This window comes from Cyanistes caeruleus, chromosome 1 (genome assembly GCF_971803275.1).
Source record: "Cyanistes caeruleus chromosome 1, bCyaCae1.hap1.1, whole genome shotgun sequence".
NCBI lineage: Eukaryota > Metazoa > Chordata > Aves > Passeriformes > Paridae > Cyanistes > Cyanistes caeruleus.
The window spans coordinates 138,295,948-138,316,243 of record NC_141701.1 but is presented as its reverse complement, the minus strand read 5'-3'; the positions used below and the strand labels follow the sequence as shown (position 1 = coordinate 138,316,243).

Below are 20,296 nucleotides of genomic sequence, written 5' to 3'. Positions count from 1 at the left end.
CACTGATCCAAGAGTAGCCTTTGGAAGAAAATGTGTGTACTTATAACCCTCTGGAGCAAACTCAGTTTTAGTATTAATGTTTGCAGACTGTGATATTGCAATTGCATGTGTTCTTCTCACAAGTTCCTGCAGCATAAGCTTTCCTGGTGTATCCAGAGGAAGCAGTAGTTGGAGGAGCTTCATTTTTGGCAGTGTTAATGGATCATCAATCTTAATTAACCATCTCCACTGCCAGCATCGGGAGTGAGCTCAGGGCCTCAGTTCTGGTTCCTGGTGAATTATTTTCCTGATGGAGACCTGAAAACTGTCAGAGCATGATAGCTGAAGAAATGATAGTAAAACAGGGTGCAGGCAATGTCAGGAACTTACTATGCAATCCGATGGTGAAAGAAAGTAAATATGAGAACATGTAAATAAAGCTTGGTTGTCTTATGGTAAATTTGTCTTGTTCTGAGCTGTGCTGCTGGATTTGAGGTTACCCTATGTGCTGGCATTTGAGTCTACTGCAAGTCAATGCCCTGGCAGTCTCATTAGCAGGAGTGACATCCTTGTCCTAAAATTTGGGATTGGCTGGTGAAAGTTGAGACAGCTTTAGCTGGTGTGAGGATCCAGGTGGTTTTTAACAACACAAGTTGCAAGTTGTTAAAAAAACAAACCTGAGTTAAGTATGAGAAGGCAGTCAGGGTTTGTTTTTTTTTTTCCTTTCTCTTTAATATATATATTTCTACTCAAAAAACCTGGCCTGATCTTCCTCATTTGTCCTGGGGTTTAGTGGCTACCACCTCCCCCCAGCTTGTGCTTGGGCACACAGTTAATTTCTTCATTTGTATCTTACCTTTCTTTCATGCTAATGTTCTAAGTTCTGCTGCCTTAATCCCTAAGAACCTCATTTATCTCTAGGAAGGGTTTTTGTTAAACCGGTGGATTTTTCTGCCTCTTTTGCATTCTAAACTCTTGGCCAAGTCTTATTTGTAGCCATATTAGCTAGTGGGCATCTCCTCCTCCGTCTTTGCCTACTGTTAGTCCATAATGAGCAGAGACCTGCTTTTCTCTTTGCCATGGCAGTCCATCTGTTGAAGACATTGGTACCTGTGGCAATCAATAAGGACTTGGGGCTGCTTATCAAAGATGAGCAGTGGTGGGTGACCCTGAGGATTAAAAAGGGAAGCAACACGAACAAAGTAGGTTATCCAGAGGTGTCTTTCAGTCACTGGTACATCTGAGCTAGAGCTGCTTGTGCCAATGGTCTCATCTGTCTGGGTTCTGTTCCTTCTGTGTGGCTGAGGCCTCCAGCTGCTGCCTCCCTGACATTCTGTGGCAGAGAATGAGGAGTCTTCATTCCCTAGAGAAAGAAAGGGAATTACATCCCTTAAAAGGACAAAAATAATCCTGATTTGTTTATGGAGGTTTAAGAAAAATGTGTTACTGATTAGTTGATAGGAAAAGCAAAAGCTATAAAATAGGTGTTACATCTATCACAACAAAAAAGTTTATTCAAAGTCAAGGACAGTAGGAGCACTAGACAATCATTTTGTTCTGAGGCAACTTTACTTTTTTCAAAGAAGTTTCTTCTATTTCAGACAGTCTATTGGGACAACTGCAAATAACATGCATGATGTGCTAAAGGGTAATAGGATAGCACAGTGTTTTTAAATGCTGCTGTTTTGATCTTTGACTGCAGTAAGGTAGAGTAAAATGCTTCGCTTCAGGTCTTTATCAACTTCCAGTACTGGTTGCTTCCCAGTCTTTTCTCCCTTAGCCCATCCAGTTTCCTTGTCTGGCTGAAGATGTTGCTAACACAAACCAGTAAGAATTTTTTTCTGTTTCTTAAAGCTGACAGATCTGTGCCATCCCTGTAGAATGGGGACAACTGCTACAAATAACTTGGAGGTGTTACGTTTGTTTCAACCACAATTAGGCTAGGACAGAGCCTTGAGCCATGCCATGTATCAGCTTAAAATTAAATGGAAATCACTCAGCCAGTTGAAGAGGTTAGAAAATTTTATACTGAGGTGAAAAAAGCCTTTCAGTAGCTAGAGAAGGTATTGAACAAATTCAGCGATGAAAAGAATATTGTGTGACCTAAATTTACACCACTGGTGTCCTTGAACTACAACAAGACCTGTTACAAAAACATCCCTGTTTTGCTTGGGTGTGTGCTGTCAGAGAATGACCGATTTGCTCTTGTGCCCGCTGTGTGATAGGAAATGCTCCCAATGAAATGGGGAACAAGCTGGGGTGATGTGCCACAGAGGTTGGTGCAATGGGACAAGTTTGAGTTTGTGGAGGATTTCCAAGGAGCAGTAGTATGTAAATTTGGAGTTGTGTTCTATGTTTTAAAAAGTTTTATGGTTAGGAAAATAGCATTGCACCCTGAGAAGATGCTGTTAAGGGATGTGGTGTAGCAGGGGTTGACCCACTAGGTGCTGTGGTGAATGGGTTGATTTTATTGCAGAGGATAGCCCTTGCCTGATCTGTCTTCAAGATTACACCAAGTCTTAGGCATAGAAAGTCTGCTTAGAACCATAACCACGTAAAAACAAGATTTTGTTTGTGGGAAGGCAGGCCCAACCTAGTATCTGGTGAGCAATGATCAATATTGCAAATCAGGAGGCGAGAGAGAAAGCAGCAACTCTGCAGGCAGGAGTCCTGTGGAGTGTCAGAAAGGGAACTGGACCCAAAGCTGTTCTGCAGGGCTTTTTGAGCTGAGGTTGGGTGGGGGCACAGCAAAGAGAAAGCAGTGTCATCCAACCAGGCAAGCATTCCAGCTCTGGCCACCTCTCCCTGGCCAGTGGACTCTGCCTGGTCTAGAGGATGGTGAGTACCACTGGACAGTGCAGAGTAGGAAGTGGGGTCTCTGTCTCCCTCTGAGACATCTTTTTGGAGATCACAGACCAAGACATGTGTTTTAAAGGCAGAGACTTGTCTTGAGCCCAGACACACAAAACTTTTTATTTCCACATCACTCTTCCCCCCAGTATGTTTTACCATTTCTAATGAATAAAACAAACAAAAAACCTCAGACATCCAAGAGAAAAAAAATTTACTTGAAGTTTCTATTGTGAGAAAAATGGGGCAGAAATGTCAAGTGTTCCCTTTAAAAACTTGTCAGTTTACTAACACTTGTTTGTATCACCAATGCAAATTATTTAAGCTGCTAAGATGCATAGAGCTCACTGTTCCTGAGTTGTTAGCAGTGCTTTTTTGATGAGTTTCATATATTGTTGCTTTGCTTTCTTGTTAAATATGTTTAGTAAAACTTGAATTTCATGTTACAGTTCCTTTCTCCTTCAAGGTGCGGCTGTCTGTTAGAGAAGTTAACTCCTGATGGCTTGTGATAGTATCAAAGGCACCATTTAAATACAGATCACCTATGCCCATATCCTAACTTTTAAAATGTACTTGAATTCAAGAGAAATTATGTCAAAATACATATTAGTCTGTTCAATTATTTGAGTTACTCAAATGGAAAGTGCATGGAAGATTTCCATAGATAATGTATACCAGTGTCAGTAATGTGTAAATCTATTTCTGAAATAACAGTTCCATTTCATAGCAAGAAATGTGTTGGAGTTGTCCACCTAAATGGGTTAGAGCTGCTGCAAGGAATGCTATTTGTTGGAGCCTTTTTGATTTGGACATAGTTTCACTGGAGATTGTTTAGATTTTAGTTTTAATGCTGGCAGGCAATTTTGTTGCACATTGCTCAGCGTGCTGCTGTGGTTTGGGTTGCAAGAGCACCAGCAGAGTGGATATTTCCTTAATGAGAAAGCAAGCCAGTACTAGGGTCCTTTCAGCATGTATCATGGCTCAGCTTTTGATTTAACAAGGAAACAAACTGAGCTGCTTAAACCTCACCACTGCACGGAAGCAGTTTTCTTGTGGGTGGAAATGTGCTGGAGCCAGTACAAAGGCAGGCTCAGAAGTGACTTTCTGTAGAGAGAGCTGATACATTTCTGTCTGTACATGAACTACTGAATTTTGTTCTGAGTACTGCAACATCCATTCACTTGGGAATGTTTTACTAGTCTTGTGCATTTTCAAATAATGTAACAAAATGCTAAAGTTATTTAGCTTTTAAGCAGCTGTTGGCTTATTGGACCATTAACTCTGTTCATAGTAAAATACAATGTGAACTCAAGCATCGTGAGTGCTATTAGCAGTAGCAATGCTGATTCTTTATTTGGACAATAAATGTAGCTGTATTATGCAGTTTTGTTTAGATTTACTGTTTATGTTGTTTAGGTTAAACCTTGCCATGCTTTGTTGGTATGAGCAGGTATAGGTTATTCTGTCTTTGAACATCTGAGGCTCTGAGCTTATAGCAGGAATCAGTAGCAACACTGTAGAACTCTGTGTCCTTGCAAAGATTATTGCTTTACCCTTCTCAGGTGAAAGGGGCACTTCACTTTTGTTATTTCCTGCCTAGTGGATTCTAGTGCTTTATGTGACTCCACCAATACTGCCTTAAATTTCTTTATATGTGTAGATTTTAGTCTTTCGAAAGAATGACATTTTAATAAATTACTTAAAACCCCCATACATTAATGTTGTTTTTTCTTATTTGTGTTTTCAGTATAACACTTTGTCTGAAATATTTTTAGAATTTTTTATGATGTATTGATTGTGATGATATAAAATGGCAACACTGTTAATGAAAAATATGCTTCAATTGTGAGATCTATTTAAATGCCATGTCCTTCTCATAACCCTCATATTTTCTCAGCAAGTTTGCATACTCTTTACTAGAAAGCCTATGTTATGATAAATTTGGTCTCTCCTCAGTTGTTACAGCTCTGCTAGGACTTAAAATTACTTCCTGATAAATGTTTATCTTCATGCATATAGAATGTGTACATTTGTATGTGGTATGTCCATTCCACACCAGCAAATTATTTTATAAGCAATTTGATGTGTTTATTCTGAAAAAGTGAGTCCTCACCCCCGTGTCTCCTCTCCTAGGCATCCCAAATCTTTGGGTCAAAAAGAGTCATACCAGGCAATCATAATAATCTAATTATCTTACTGCAGGGTAATAGGTTTTCTATTTCTTACACAAGAGCTGGTCAGGTGCTGTAGTACTGTCAATGCAATATAAAGAGTGAATGTTTAGGTCTTGTATTTCCTGTAATTCCTTGGTGGTTTTCAGTACCCTGTTGGGTTGCAAAATCAGCAGCATCTGCTGCAGAAGTAATCATCTCTGCCAATTGAGAGTATTATCCCAACACAGCCATAGTTACTGCTTCAGAGAGGACTGCAGGAGAAAGGACAATTCTGAAGACTAAATGCAGAATAAAATCAAGGCTGTTTTCACACCCTTGGGTGGTAACACCAGGAGTCTGAAAGTTTGCACTATTTAGGCATATGAGTAGTATGTCGAGGTCTTGTTTGCACGAATTAAATTTTACTTACAATTTTATTTTTCTTTTCTTTAGTATAATGCTTCACCACAGCAGCAGAGAGATATTATAAAGAGTAGGAGTCTGGACAGGAGGCTACAGGAACCAATAGTTTTAACAAAATGGAGGCACAGCACAATTGTGCTAGACACCAACGACAAGGTAGGAGCAAGTTATCAGCATGCTGAAGTGCCACTTATTTCTAATACGTGACATGTTTAATCTATCAGAAATGACTATGCCTGAATTTCTGAAATTTCATTTTTCTTTCAGTCTCTTGTATCTTTGTGTATAACATGCAGCACAACCAAGGACAGTTCAATAACTTCACTATTGCTACTTTGTGAATAGTAGCTCTTTCCTCGCCCTTGAAGTATTTTAACTAGTGTTAGTTCAGGGGAAAAGCTGTGCATGGTTACAGCAGGGTTGTAATATTGTTATTGAAGGGCAGAGGACAGTACTGAAAGTGCTGAAACACTTGGCTTTGATCCTCTTCAGAGCTGAGCTGGTGTTTAGTCTGAAAAAGGCTGTGAGTCAGTAACAACAAAAGCTGTTTTCTGCCCATTCTTAGGGCATGTTCTTGGTAGTCTTTTTGGGCTTTACAGTAACAGATGCTGTTTAGGCTTGCAAGGAGACAAGGACTTCTCCCTTGCTCTCCCTCTGCTTTGACCTTTTGCTAGCCATTTCTGCTTGTGCCAGGCCATTCTGCCTGTGGGTGAGGAGAGCTGATGTGAGCAGGGAGGAACTGAAATGGGTGCTGTACAGTGGTGACATACTGGTTTCTGTAACTTCACTGCAGTCCCTCCCAAGATTCATGGAAAATTAAAATAACTTGGTAGTGATGAAATCGTAGCAGAAACTTCTTATCATGAAATACCAAGAAATGGCATTTTTAAAGCTCCCTTTTCCTTAAATTCTGAGAAAAAAATTTAAATAAATGCAGATTTTAAAATGTGAGGAAAAGCCTATGAGTGGCCTTGTGTAATCACAGATGTCAAAACCAAACTTGAATGGACAAAACAAACTAGTTGTAATGACAATGTATCTGCTGCCCAGAACGTCACTTGCTCGACCTGTTGTTTCCATTTTAATGGACTTGCTTTCCATGAGTTGACTTAGCTCTTCAGAAGAGGATGTATTGGATTTGATCTTGAGCTTTTGAGTTGTCAGTTTGGGATATATCATTTGTGGTGTTGAGGAGGCAGTGGGCCATGCTTGGCTGGAGACTTTGCAGCTCTTGGCATTAATTCAGCTTGAGTGATTCTGAGATCCCAGTGCTGCCCCTTTCCCCCCCCTCCTCCTCTTCTCTGCCTCATGCATCCTTCTGTACTCAGTGTGTTGTGGCACTCCATGAGACACAGCCTAGATGGAGCCCTGGTAAATCAAAGCTGAGTGGACACTTCTAGCCTCATGTGCAGCTTATGCTTCACAGGTATGAATGGTTTTGTTGGAGAAAGCTTGAAGTTCTGGCTTCGCTTATAAAGGAAGATGTAACTTTATTTTTTGGCATAAGATGTACTGCTGTTTTGGAAAGAACTTGATGTAGTGCTACATTGAATGAAGAAGCTTTTGTAAAACATTGAATAAGTGGAGCTGTTTACATTTCTTCAAGGCTCAGTGTTCACATATCAAGAGCTTAAACCTAGTCAAGCAAACATGAAAATGCACAAATGTTATGGATAATGACCAAAAGAAACTCTATTTGAGCTGCATTTGTGATATCTTAAATCAGCAGCCTAAAGTTCCTTTAACAGTTTCCAAATGTGTAGGCAGCCAAGTGTTTTTTATTGGTAAGGAGAAAATAGTTTATGTGAAGCACAACATTAATGTTTTGAGAAAACTTAAAACATTTAGTGGAGCAATTAACTAATGTTTTATGGAAAGACAAATAATTTTTAGTGCAGCTGTTTTATTACTACTAGCAGATACTGTTAATATATTCTGCTTAAATTAGTGTGTGAAAAGGGAATGTTTCCTTACCACAAATACTGCATTTCTTGTTCCAGGGTTGCTTTTGCTGTATGAAAACGATCTCAAATTCAGAATGAAATAGAAAGGAAAGCAACTGTTATTTGGTTCTATTCATTTGGCACATGAACCCCAAGCTTTCTTTTTAGCTGTCTCCTAGGGAAGCTGTTTTCTGCTTGTTTTCCTTATTTGTTTTTTTTCCTGGAAAAATAACGAAACTCAATTGTATGAAAATAGGGCAGTCAAAAGAGTACTTGAAGTGTGTCAGAGTGAAAGCATGGGTTGCCATGGCTCATGAGAATTCGATGATAACAAACATACTGGTTAACAGTTTATTGGCTGTGGCACATATCTGGATATAGACATCAGCTAAAAAATTTAATAAACATAGGGAAAAAATACCTTACTGCGAGGGACAATTGATTTTCTTAATATGAACAATTTTTTTTTTTCTTTGCAGAAAAAGGTATGGAAAAATATTTTCAAAATATTGAAAATATGGATCATTTAGGCTGTTCTGCTTAGGAGTTCTAAAGTTCTCTGTTATTATGCTGCTAAGAGAATTAGTGAGCCACTTCTCTAGGTAGATTTGCAAGTGAATTTTAAAGCACAAGTGTGCAGAGTGCTATGTTGCAAAAGCAAACTGGGTTTAGGAGAGCTATCAAAGGATTTAAAATAGAGGGGGAGAAATGTGTTAACAGTAACAGAGAACAAGTGATGTTTTTTTTCCATTTGAAATTCTTTACCAGATTTTCAAGCAGTGTGTTTGTGCAAGGCAGTCATTACTTCAGAGGAAATGCACATGTCTTTTTTTTTTTTTTAATTCCAGATGGGCAATTTTTCTCATTTTCAAAGATTTATTATTTTATTTTGGTCTGTAGTTAACTGTTCAAAACAAAACCCCAAATCTCTAGAGATTTCCAGTGTTTGATTATAAAGAGATTAATGGTCATGACTCACAAAAATTAATAAAGTTGGTATGTGTTTTTTTACATCCATAACTTTTTTTATGCTAATCTTGTATTTACTAACCACACATAAATATATTGTATTCCTTAAAATCATAATATTCATACATAGTATCTTGTAATAAGCCATTATTTTAAATATACATCATAATTTGGTAGCAGTGTCATACAAAAAAATCTACCCCTTTATTAGGATGAAGGCTTTGCTTGAAGCTGATGCAGCATGTATTAACATCTTTTTTTTCAAATGGTTATGTACTAATTTAACCCAGTTTGAGTGTTGTCTGTAAACCTTGTGAGAACACTGTTTAAGCAAATTCAGAATGTAACTGTCTGAGAATATTACAAATGTTTAAAATAAGTACTTTTCTAATCTAATGAGTGTGTAAAAAGAAAGAGAGAGAAAGCATTTTTAGGTTAAAAAAAAAAATAATTGTATGAAAGATAATAACAGTATCTGTTGACATTGATTATTTGAATTTTATAGGAATCATCAACTGCTTCTAAGGCCGTTTTTCCTGAAAATGAGTCATCTCCGTCTTCACCAAAGCATCAAGCCACAGTCAGTATGCAAAGTGTTTAAATAGATAAGTAGATGTTGTAGAAACTGAGCTATTCATGATTAGAGAATTGAGGGTAAGCCTTCTTGTTCTTGAGAAAAATAATGGGATAAAACTGTTTGAAGGCTTTGCATTTTAGAAGGAATGTGTTACATCCAACTCTGCTTTCAGGAAAAAAATGTGAATGTCTTTGGTTTAAATGCAACTTTGTGATAGTATATTTAGTTAAAAATTCACTGTGGCCAAATTATGTGGGACTCAGTTTGCTTCCTCCAACAGTCATATCTTCATATGTAGCATCTTGAAAGGCAAAAACAGAAACAAATTCTCCCTCCTTCACAGAATCCCTCACTGTTAGTAGTCAGTAATAGTTTTGTAGCATTGTACCTCTGATTTTGGCTTATGTTTCAGTCTTTTTAAACAGAGATAGGGGACTTATCCTATAGGGCACCATAAACTCTGTCATTTTGAGTGAGTAGATTAAGATCTGAGAGAAAAACCTAAGTCTGCTAAATAGCTTTTTTTAAAATTTCAGTTAATGCTTGAAATGTGATCATTGATTTTCAAACATTGGAAAATGGATACTATATAAAAAAACCTTTTTTTTTCGTTTTTCTTTTTTTTTTTTTTAATTTTGGGACTGTACTACAGTAGCATTGAAATAAGTAACTTGGTCAGTTTTAGCAGCCCCTTGGTAGGTACCTCAGGGCATTAAAGCCACAACTTCTCCTGTTTCTTTCTTACTCTGCGTGCAGGAGAATAGTTCTCTGGCTTAGTCATGATAATCTATTCTTACAATACTTCAAAGAGTTATTCACAATTAAATAAATACTGTTTATTAAGCAAGCATAGCTGATAGCCCTGCACAAAAGCAATTATTGCTGCATGTGATCTCATTTCTTTAAATATGGCTCAGATCTTGAATTTTTGGAGTTGTATTTTGCAGAAGAGCTCACTCCCAATTCAGATAATAGAAAAAAAATCTGTATTTTCTTTAGCTGTTCCCTGGGATTTAAATATTCCAGAGAAAGTTGGTAAATTTTTGGGAATTTTGATCCTTAACCTGCCTTCCTCTTCTTTTTCCTGATTCCATTAATTTTCCCATTAGTACCCCCTAGTGTTGCTGCTAAGTAGGGCAGTATGATACTTTCTCTGAGTAATTCTCTGGAACAGCCCCACTTGTTCCACAGTGAATAATTGATTAAAACCATTATTTATTTTGGGATGTGAGCACAGGTTGCTCAGTAACTGTGAAAGTTGGTGACAAGCTGTTCTGCTTGTTAAAAGCCAAAGGTTGGTTAAAAGGGTGTAATTCATAGGACTGTTGGTCCATGGTCCACATGAATCACAAATAGAATAGTCTAAAGAATAGGATAATTCATTTGTTTGGCCTTTTGGAGAGTGTATGAGGGAAAAGGACTCCTTCTGTTAAAAATACCAGTTTTAGAAAATAATGCATCTGTCACTGGCTAGGAAGAGCATTTCAGCCCAGTGACAATATTAAACTGAGTAAGAGCAGCAGTTACCATTGGACTGAAGTAACATCTGATCCATCTAAATCCAGCTAAACACCTTTGTCTTTGATAATGTCTCTTTTTCTGTATCTTATGTGCTGGGCTTGGAACATGTAGGTAGAATTTTTAAGGTCCATGAAAAACAGATCTGTGTCTCTGATAAGAATGTTCATGGTATCCCAGCCAAAAAAAAAAAAAAAAATTCTTCAAAATTGTATTGTGCAGTTACAGGCCATTTAAATTATGGATTTAGAGGAAAATTCTGAAGAGGATTTATCTTCTATTTTCATTGGATCTAGAATACAGTAATTTTTTTAATGATAAAACTAATTTAGATACATTCCTTAGTTAATGGTTTCAACTAATAGCTTATTTCATACATTAGGAACTGTTAGAAGCTGATACTGAAGAGGAATTGATAAAAAAATAATTTAGTGTTCTTTTAGCACCACTGTCTGGTAGGACAAGGCTGGGATGTCAGAAGGAAATGGTAGATTTTGATACCTCATCTTAAGATGATGGTTTAAGTAAATCTTTTTATCCTAGAATGCTTTTTTGAACATTCCTCCATTTTATTATTTTTACACAGAAACTAGAAATATTCACTCCAAATATTTGAAACTTGTAAACAGCCTTCTTGTTCAGCAGTATTCTTTTCCCACCAATCACTGACTGGTCTTGTAATTTTTTTGTAGGCATGCTAATGTAGGTGGTTTTCATCAACAAGACATAACTAAGTAGTTTAAAATTCTGCTATCTTCCATAGGGATAGGAGAAAAAGAGGACATCAAAGAAATGCTTCACTCTTCTGTTTTTAACATGAATATGTTAATTTTTATGCACTTCAACTATGTTTTATTTAAAATATGAAATCATTAAAATTAATAGGAAGAATTTGTATGGGAATTTAGGCTGGTTTTTATCATCCACCTCATTTTTTAGTAAAGGACTATTGTGCTGTTATACAAATCATTACAAATTTACATTCATAATTTTCACTGTCTTCTATCACAAATTATTTAATTTGGCTTGTCCAAAGAACCTTGGTATTGAAGGAAAGCTTTTAACCCTCTGAATGGTAATAAGTACTTTCTCAGAGGAATTTTGATTTTGCTGATCTCTTAATATTTAAATATGCTTAAAGACGGTTTCTTGAAGTTAGAACATGAGCAAAGATGGCTCATTGCCAGAAATGGATTATTTGGGGGATTTTATTCTGTGATGTGATGTTAATAGAATTTTATTTTATATTTATTATGACTTACTCTTATCTTACAGGGTCAAGAAAAGTATGGGTTATTAAATGTGACAAAAATTACAGAAAATGGAAAGAAAGTTCGGTAAGTCTTGAACTTGAAAAGTGCATGTGCTTAGGGTTTATGCAAGGCCTTTTGTATTAGAACAGCACACTGGGGTATGCAACTTCTTATTTTTTGTCTGAATTTGCCTTAGAGGTTTTCCTGTATGACACAGCTTAACCTTACCACACGTGTTTGTCCCAGTGAGCTAAAGCTAATGGACTGCAGGGAGCCAGAGGCTTGTGTATCAGGGCCATGCCAGTGATTTCATGAAGGTGTATTGATGAGAGACAGCTTTTTAAAATGGCATTGATTGATTGATTGATTTACTTAAGAGCAAATCTGTATAGGTTATAGTGTGTCTTGTTCCTTGGATAAAATTGTTGTAAGAGGAGCTTTCAGACTTTCACTTCCTGTCCTTTACCTTCCAAGGAGCGTACATCCATGTGCTCCCTTAATTCTTCCTTCACTGTGCTTGTGAAGGGTTTGGAGTAGTGTCAGTCTCCTTTAGGTGGTGAATGACCTAATTTCTAACTTTTCACTGCGTCCCAGGCAGTAATTTGCACTATAAATCATAATGTGTAATCAGGTGATGCTGTCTAACTACATTTCTGGTGTTTTGCAAGGAATCAATGGCAAATACTGCAGAGATGTGGCACATCCTCAGAGTTTATTTAGATTTGCTTCTTGCCTTCCCCCCCTGCCCCACTTTTTTTTGTTTTTGTTAATTTAATCTTTCAGATCTAATAGCATGTTATATCTAGTTCAGTGTTTCCCAGACTTGTGATACACAAAGCAAGCTTGTCCTGAGGATTAAATAGCCAATGCCCAGTTGTTACTGTAGACCCACCCTGACCTAGACCAGTGCAGCTGGGCAGCACATCTGACCTCTAGTTTGGTTTCTCAGAGCTGCTTCCAAGAGTTTGGCAGGGCTGGGTATACAGTAGCATGTGTAAGCTGCTGCTGGTACTATGTGCTGTCATCATTTACGTTGCATCTGCTGGAATCATTGATCTGGATTGTTGCATTGCTGAACAGAAAGATACAACATGGCCATGCTGTCACTTTGAGAGCTGTTAAGTAGTAATTCAGTTGGGCAAAGGGAATAGATATTCAGTCAAGATTTTTTTTTAATAAGCTCAGGAGGACAGGTCTGCCGGCATAAAATCAACTAGTCAGACAACTGAAACAACTTGTTCTTTCTTTTAATTTTTTAGATGTGTTGCAAATAATTTATTGCCAATATAAATGAGGTTATTACATAAACATGGGACAGTTGCAGCTCATATCAATGAATTTCAGAATTATGCAGTAGTTTGGCATGATCTGTTAAGTACACAGTGAGCTGAGCATTCTGGATTAGCCCCTTTGAAATTATAATTGCATGGTGTTTCTCTTGGTGAACTGCTTCTACTACTAATTAGCTTTGTTTGATTTAGACTTTGATGGTCAGGCTGGGATTGTTAACATATGTTCCCTTCTACAAATATGATAGCAATTAAGACTTACTGATGCCACTAATGACTATATATGTGCTTAACTATATTAACATACAGGTCAGCTGGGCAACAATGAATGACGGTTTAAATATCTGCTTTCAGAGTCAATTTATTTTATGTTTGTTTACAATTATTTACAGAAAGAATTGGATGTCATCATGGGCAGTGTTACAAGGGTCATCATTGCTGTTCACTAAAACCCAAGGAAGTGGAACTGGCTGGGTAAGCCCAGGAATAATAACCCTCATGCTTATTGAAGTGTTAGTCATGTAAAGCATAATAAACTAAAGCCCTCTTATTTGCAGGGCCTAAATATCTACATATATACACCTAATATAGAAAAAAATGCCTGTGTATAAGTTGGCAAGAGAACAGTTTAATGTAACAATTATGGTGTAGCATAAGAAGAAAACCAGTTGTATGTATGTTTGTTTGTATGTATGTATGTTTGACAAGCAAGAAACATTCAGGTGCTCCTTAGTCTTGAAGTTATTTCTCCAGGCCAAATACTTCGTGTTCTTTACTAATGTGTTTGTCTAAACAGTTTGTGTGTTTTACCATTCTTGGATATTTTTCATGAACTCCAAGTAATTCTGAGTGTGATACATACGATAAAGAGAATAGTCTGACACATGGCTTCTTGCATTGGCCCATTTGAGCAATGCAACATTGTTGTCTTATGATTTAGTCTTGCTGGTTTCCATATTTAGTGCATGACAAGTGCAAGTACTTATTTTGTTGTCTGATGAAGACCAAAAGAGAAACATCACACTGAAGATGATGATTATTCAATTTTTTTATCACCTCTAGAGTAATAGCACTATCATTAAATTTGCTCTATTTACAGCTGCATTCCTGCATTAATAGGTATAGAAATGGCTCTTTATCTAAGGCTTACATAGCTTCTTTTGGAGGTCTGACATTAAACTATATGGATCTCCTGTACTAACTATAGGTATTGGTTATTTCCATGTATTGTCATGTGAATTCCAGCAAAATTGCCTCTTACAGATCTGCGCTGTCTTGCTGTGGTTTCCTGATCATTCTACTTGGCTTGCTTTCTCCTGCCGTGCTTTATTATGGATAGTGAATTGAAATTGACAATTCCTTTCTATAGTATGGAGTTTTTTCCAGGCCTGTAAATACATTGTCCCCCCCACCTTCTTTCGTGGAGGGCTTGCAAAAAAATAGATGAGAATGGATAAGTCAAGTTTGGAGTAGAAGAGAATGAAAAAGGTAAAATTGGCCTAGATGGTCAAGCAGAGGGAAAAGAAAGGAAGGAAAAACAATAAAAGCATGAAAGAAGGTTAATTCCACTGTATGGCAGGAAGTGGATTTTGGTAACTTCTGTGGTTGACTTTTGCAGCCAAGGATCCAGAAAGTATATTAGTTTTACAGATATTAATATGCATATTGCAAAATGAAAGTTTTACCTAGGTAAGTAGTCAAGTTCCAAAATCTCAATTACAGCTACTAATTATTCTTAATTCAGGTGTGGCTGTAAATCAAAAGAGCTGTCTTTTTCAGCTGTATGTTGGTATCATTAAAACTCAAAATGCTAAATTGTTCATGAATATATGATAATACTATAAATGATTTGTGCCCAAATTAATTATCCATAAAAGATAAGCAGTAAGCAGAGTTGCATGATATATGGGCACTAGTAAGTCATGTTAAGCCAGATAAAATAATGTAAAAATAAATAAAAATCTTAACAAATAAATTTAAAAATAAAAATGTGCAAATTATTTGATAATTTAAGTGGAATAGAAGTCCCATATTCAGAATATTTCTGTGAGACAATATCAATTGTGGGTACTGTTGAGCACTAGAGTTGGGTCAGCAAAATAAGTATCAACAGGGCCAACAGAGTAAAGTGAAACTGGAAATACTAAGTAAGAATCTCTTTTAAGGACTTAATGTTTTTTACACCTGCATAATCATAGCTGACTTTGTAGCTGTGTAATTGAGTGTTCAGCACACACTCTTCTTGGTCTCCATAGGAATTTTTCTTTTTTTTTAGGTATTCAAAATTCCACCTCACCTCTCCCAACTTTGTTTTGTGTCCATATTTTAATAAGGCTAAATCAAGTCTATTAGTTTGACATACAATAAGAATTACATTTCTTCATTTTACAAGAAGAATATTTAGCATTCGTCTAGTGATTGATATAACCATATCTTCTTTTTTTTGTGCATTGTGTTTTGACTTCATCACTTTTCTTCCTTTTTCTCATCAAGTCATTTTGCCAAGGGGGCTCAATTCCTGAGCTCTTGCTCTCGCTGCTTTCTTCTTGGAAAAATGTTCTCAGTCATCGACCTGCTGTCACCTATGTAAACTCTGCCCAAGTTTCAGCTATCACTGTATGTGTTCTTGTTGCATGCCTCTTGTCACTGTAAGGCTATTTGCCACTAATCCTGAAAGTAAACCTGAACTTTTCTAAGATTCAGTTTTGATACTTCATGTAACAGCTCATGTATCTTGTTTGCTGTTTTTGAAAGTCATCCAAGGTACAAATTAACACAAGTTTATTGCAATAATCCTGTAATTGTTCCACTGGAACAAAGTAGAAAGCATATCTAGTTAATTGATGCTAGAATTATAATCCCAAATTTGCCTTCTCTTTGAACCACTAGTGCATTGACTAATAAGCAGCATGATATGCTGAGTTTTTTAACAGGTATTTTGACTGATTCTTTCTAACACAACTAATTTAGAATCTTTGTACGGTGCCTATGATACCTTTGCTACAATGGTGTACATGTTGTTTGATAATTCTAGCTGTAATTGGAATACCCAAAAATGTTAATGTTATACATGAAGAGGTGAAAGGACAAGAGCACAAGCATGTTCTGGTTATATTCCACATACAGAAATCTGATTTTAATTAATAGGATTTTTATATGTAATTTAAGCATCTGTAGTTATGTTTTGAAAATGGCAAGCACAGAAGAGCTGCCTATCAAAAATACATAAATTAAACCTTGTGTTTAAATTATGCAACTGTCTTTTTCTTGTTTGTGAAATGAATTGCTCTGTATGTGGAAGCCTGGTACAGATAATTTGTGAACAGTTTGATAACTTTGTAAAAGGCTGCTTTTGATGAGGATTTTTTTTAAAGTTTTTTCACTCAGGTTTTGGTGTGAATGAGATGTATTAGCTGTTGTCAAAGTGACAGGGCTTCATAAAGCAAAGAAAATGGCAACTGCTTAGAAGGATTCATCTGCCAGCTTTCTGTAATAAGCACATGTCCTCAGTGACAAGTACAGTAGTGGCAAACCGAGCCTGTAAACTTCCCAAATATCAAGGAAATAGATGCTCTTCAAGATTAATCTGAGCAAACTCTTGTTTATGTTACACAACTGAGATTTTAGCCAAGGATGTTGATGTTATTTGTACATTACTATAGTTCATCAGCATTGCACTGCTGATTATACAGGAGCTCAGATGCTTTTGTGATATTCTTTTGGAGTGCAAATTCTATCAGTCTGGTTTAAAAACAACGGATAGTTTTTCTGTGACAATAAAGTTGGTTTTTTTTGTTTTTCTTTTATTTTTTTTTTTTTTGTTTGTTTGGTTTTTTTTGTAACTGTAGTTTTGAAACTCCCCTGCCAGCCAAAAAGATGCATCTGTCTTGGCTTTCTTTCCACAGTCCATCCATGGATGAGGAGGACTTGGAATTAAAACAACCTACCCAGCTCTAGTTAGAAACAGAATTACTAGAATGCCAGGTGTCATTTGTACGTGCAAAGTCTTCCCATAAATAACTTCCAGTTCTGTTTCCAAAGAATGCTAGAATGTGTCACAGTACAGACTGTGTGGTTTGTCCCTGTTCAGGCTTCCAGGACTTGGAGAAAATCCTGAAAAGATTGAAAAGGCCTTCTATTTATTGACATCAGTCAAAAAGGCTGTCCTTAAGCTGCACAGCATCTACTCTATCTAGAGCAAAGAAAACACCATATTCTTTCCAAAGAATTACCTCTCCCATACAACCAGCACAAGTACATCCCATGACTATGTTTTTTGTCTAAAAAAAGCTGTCAGAAGTGACTCTAGGACAGCTTCATATCTAGGACAGCTGGCAGCACCATGTATAAGACCTCTCCCTCTTTCTGTCTTATCCTGCTGCCTGACAGGTCAAAAGAGAAAGCCAGTAAGAGTAAGGTGTCTGCTCAGTAAGAGTTGGCTTTTTCCTGACTGGTGCTGACCAGGTAGCACTCTGTTTTGAGAAAGCAGACTTCATGTCTGTGTGGCAGCAGATGCAAAAGGAAGGGCTTGTTTTTGCCCTCTGTCAGCAGAACCTGCTGGCTTCAGGAGGGTTCAGTTGCCTTCAGCAACCTTTGTGTGCAGGTTGTGTGAGCAGCTCAATGCAGCACTTGCCTCTGCAAGCTTGGAAGCTTGAAAGGAGGGAAATGGCTGCTGACATTTCATTTTCATAGACCCAGGAGCAGAAAAGAACCTTGACAGGAAAGCTTAAAGGAGAGCCTGCATGGTAAAGAGCCTGCATGGTAAACTTAAAATGTCCTTGAATAGAAAGGGTGTGACGAATATATAATGTGTTGGTGTTTAAAAAGAGCTTTGCAGGGTAGCTGGATTATTTGCCTGGGTTTCCCCATCCTTGGATCTCACACAGCAGTTTGGCCACCATTTGAGCAAAAGAATGGTAAAAGACTTTTTTTTCCCCTTTTGACTTTAGTTTTTGCTTTCTTCTATGCTTCTCTGAAATGCTATGGGGAGTCAGGCCAAAAAGATGGGTAGAGTATAAAGCTTGTAGGAGGTAGTGCTGTAATCTGTCAGGTGTGGATTCAGCATGCTAATGTAGTGGAGGGCTTTTCTTTTGGTCAAAAAAGCACTGACAGGTAATGTTTTTTTCTTGTTATGTGTTGATGTCACCTGTAGCAAGTCCTCTCCTGTGATTCTCAGCATCATGTGGGCTGTGGTTTTAACTAAGCACCCCTCTACCCCCAATCCTGTAGAGGACTTTGGCACTAGTTTCCTGTTCTCTCGAGTGCTAAACTCTATAAATTGATTTTATTTTTTTTCCAACACGCAGTAAGATTGATCTAGACTGCCAGGAAGTGCATGTCTGGGACACTTTGGATGTGTGTGCAGTGGTTATGTGACTTCCTCTCGAATGGGCAAAATGGCCCAGAGATTGTTCCTGTGGACTCTGCTGCTGAGCTGGGCTTCTCTCAAAAGCTCTAATATAATTAATAAGAAATGTTCTTGGATGAGTTTTCTGAGAATTAAGTTAGAAAGCAGAAGGTGGTGGGGATTTTTCTCCAAGTGCTAATTGGCATAGGGTAAATTAGAAGTACAGCCTATTCTGGTATTTCTTGGGTAAAATAAAGAAGTTAAGATGCTGCTTTCCATTCAACACTTCATTGCCCTTAGGACTCTAGGCATGGAGATTTTCCAGTGGTAAACAGCCTTTCTGAAACACAATTAGCATTAATTAACATCCATGCTGGGAGTTTAATCAGAAGCAGCAGATTAGTCCTGTTTTCTGAACCATCTCTTCTCCCCTTGGATATGGCTGTTGTTGTACAGACTGGAAACCTGTGTTTGCAGCAAGGAGCTTGTCCTGGGGCTTAGGTCCCCCAGAGCTGTCACAGGAACAGTGTTCTCACATCAAAGACTTCATGAAGAAGTAAGAAAAGAGCCTTTCTCAGGGAGCAGATGCTACAAGCTTTCCCTGGAACTACAACAAGAAATTTCTGAGCTATAACTGACTTCCAGCTTTCCCTGTTCCATATTTTACTCACGTAATTGCAATTAGAGCTTTTTGTTTGTGTGGGCCACTGAATTGGTTTCCTTAAGGAATTGCATTTCAAAGTTATGTGGTGTATGTTGAAATTGTAAAAGTACTTTACTTAAAAAAATTCTGATACCTAGTATGAATGTGAAAGTAGGAGGTAAAAATAGCTCCCTGATGTTTTTCACTAAATTGTTTGAAGGGTTACTTGTGGCTTAAATGTTTAGGTGTTTTTGGTTTTTTTTTTTAAACTCATAATTTTATTTATTTGCTGTTTGTTTAATAGACAGAGAGTTCTGTTTACTTGGTAGGACATGTTCCAGTATTGCAGTAGAAGCACTATAGAAAAGTATAAAAGTGTTGGGGGGATAAATGTTTTTAAAAAAATATAAATAGATAAATATACAAACTGAGAGTGCTCTTTTGGTGTGGAGGGATGTGATTCTTGTCCAGCAAACCTACTGTTTCTGGTTCGATTTTTGGTCTTATATACAACCACTGATTAAGTGGCAGAATGTTTGGGGATGTTTTGTTCAGTTATTAGCTGATTTTGTTTAAAGCTTGGGACTATCTTGACTAAAATCAAGCTACAGTCAAATGTTGTATGGATTTCTGCTGTTTGTGATAGGGAAAAAAAGCTCTGCTTGAGTCTGATTGGCATTTAAATTTATAGGATTTTGAGGGCTTTAAGCTGAGCAGCTTGTAATAGACATGCTTGAAAGTTGTTCTGTGGAAGGTTTTTTCTTTTTCTGGTGTCCTGCCTGTTGATGGATATCAAAGTATTGTATCTGGTTTAAGTTGTATAGGTTGTAAATAATACATGTTTTCAAAAGATTGCCAGACTGCAAAGAATTTCATCAGGTTTAGTTTTATCATCATTGTTCCTATTTTTTTCCAGAAGTTTGGTGTCAATCAGTCTAAGCCAGAATTTACAGTGGATCTCAAAGGGGCATTGATTGACTGGGCCTCAAAGGACAAATCCAGCAAAAAGAATGTTATTGAGGTAGATTATTTTATTTAAATGCAGAATTATATGCACTTCAATTACTGATGTAAGAAATCTTCTTTAAACTTAGAATAAAAAACTCATAAAACTGAGTTTTATCCACTTCTACCTGTTTAATGTAGCTGTTATCTCAGTACCTGCAAAAAATGTCAATTTTTAATGTGTCTGTATGGGATATGCTTTTCAGTTTCACAGCAGACTGTTAATTACTGTTCTTATTTGGGAATGTTCTTGAGTGGCTGTGTATCAGCTAACAATTTTGCCAGTGAGAAGTTAAATTTGATTTAAGTAATTTTACTTTTGAACTGTAGTGTGTTTATCAATTCTG

At 37.1% G+C, this 20,296-nt stretch overlaps 1 protein-coding gene across 38 annotated transcripts in view; it reads left to right on the top strand.

Annotated features, from left to right (window-relative positions):
- Positions 1-20,296, top strand: part of ARHGAP12 (Rho GTPase activating protein 12) — a 76,050-nt gene that overhangs the window by 42,775 nt on the left and 12,979 nt on the right. For 18 of the 38 annotated variants that reach the window (XM_086863021.1, XM_086862962.1, XM_086862929.1 and 15 more), the window contains 5 exons: positions 5,436-5,561; positions 8,823-8,897; positions 11,688-11,749; positions 13,347-13,428; positions 19,861-19,965. In XM_086863021.1, the coding sequence (XP_086719147.1) occupies positions 5,436-5,561; positions 8,823-8,897; positions 11,688-11,749; positions 13,347-13,428; positions 19,861-19,965 (450 nt within the window). Of the gene's footprint in view, positions 1-5,435; positions 5,562-8,822; positions 8,898-11,687; positions 11,750-13,346; positions 13,429-15,447; positions 15,571-19,860; positions 19,966-20,296 lie in introns of all 38 variants that reach the window. The other 20 variants (XM_086863060.1, XM_086862934.1, XM_086862851.1 and 17 more) reach the window with 2 other exon arrangements.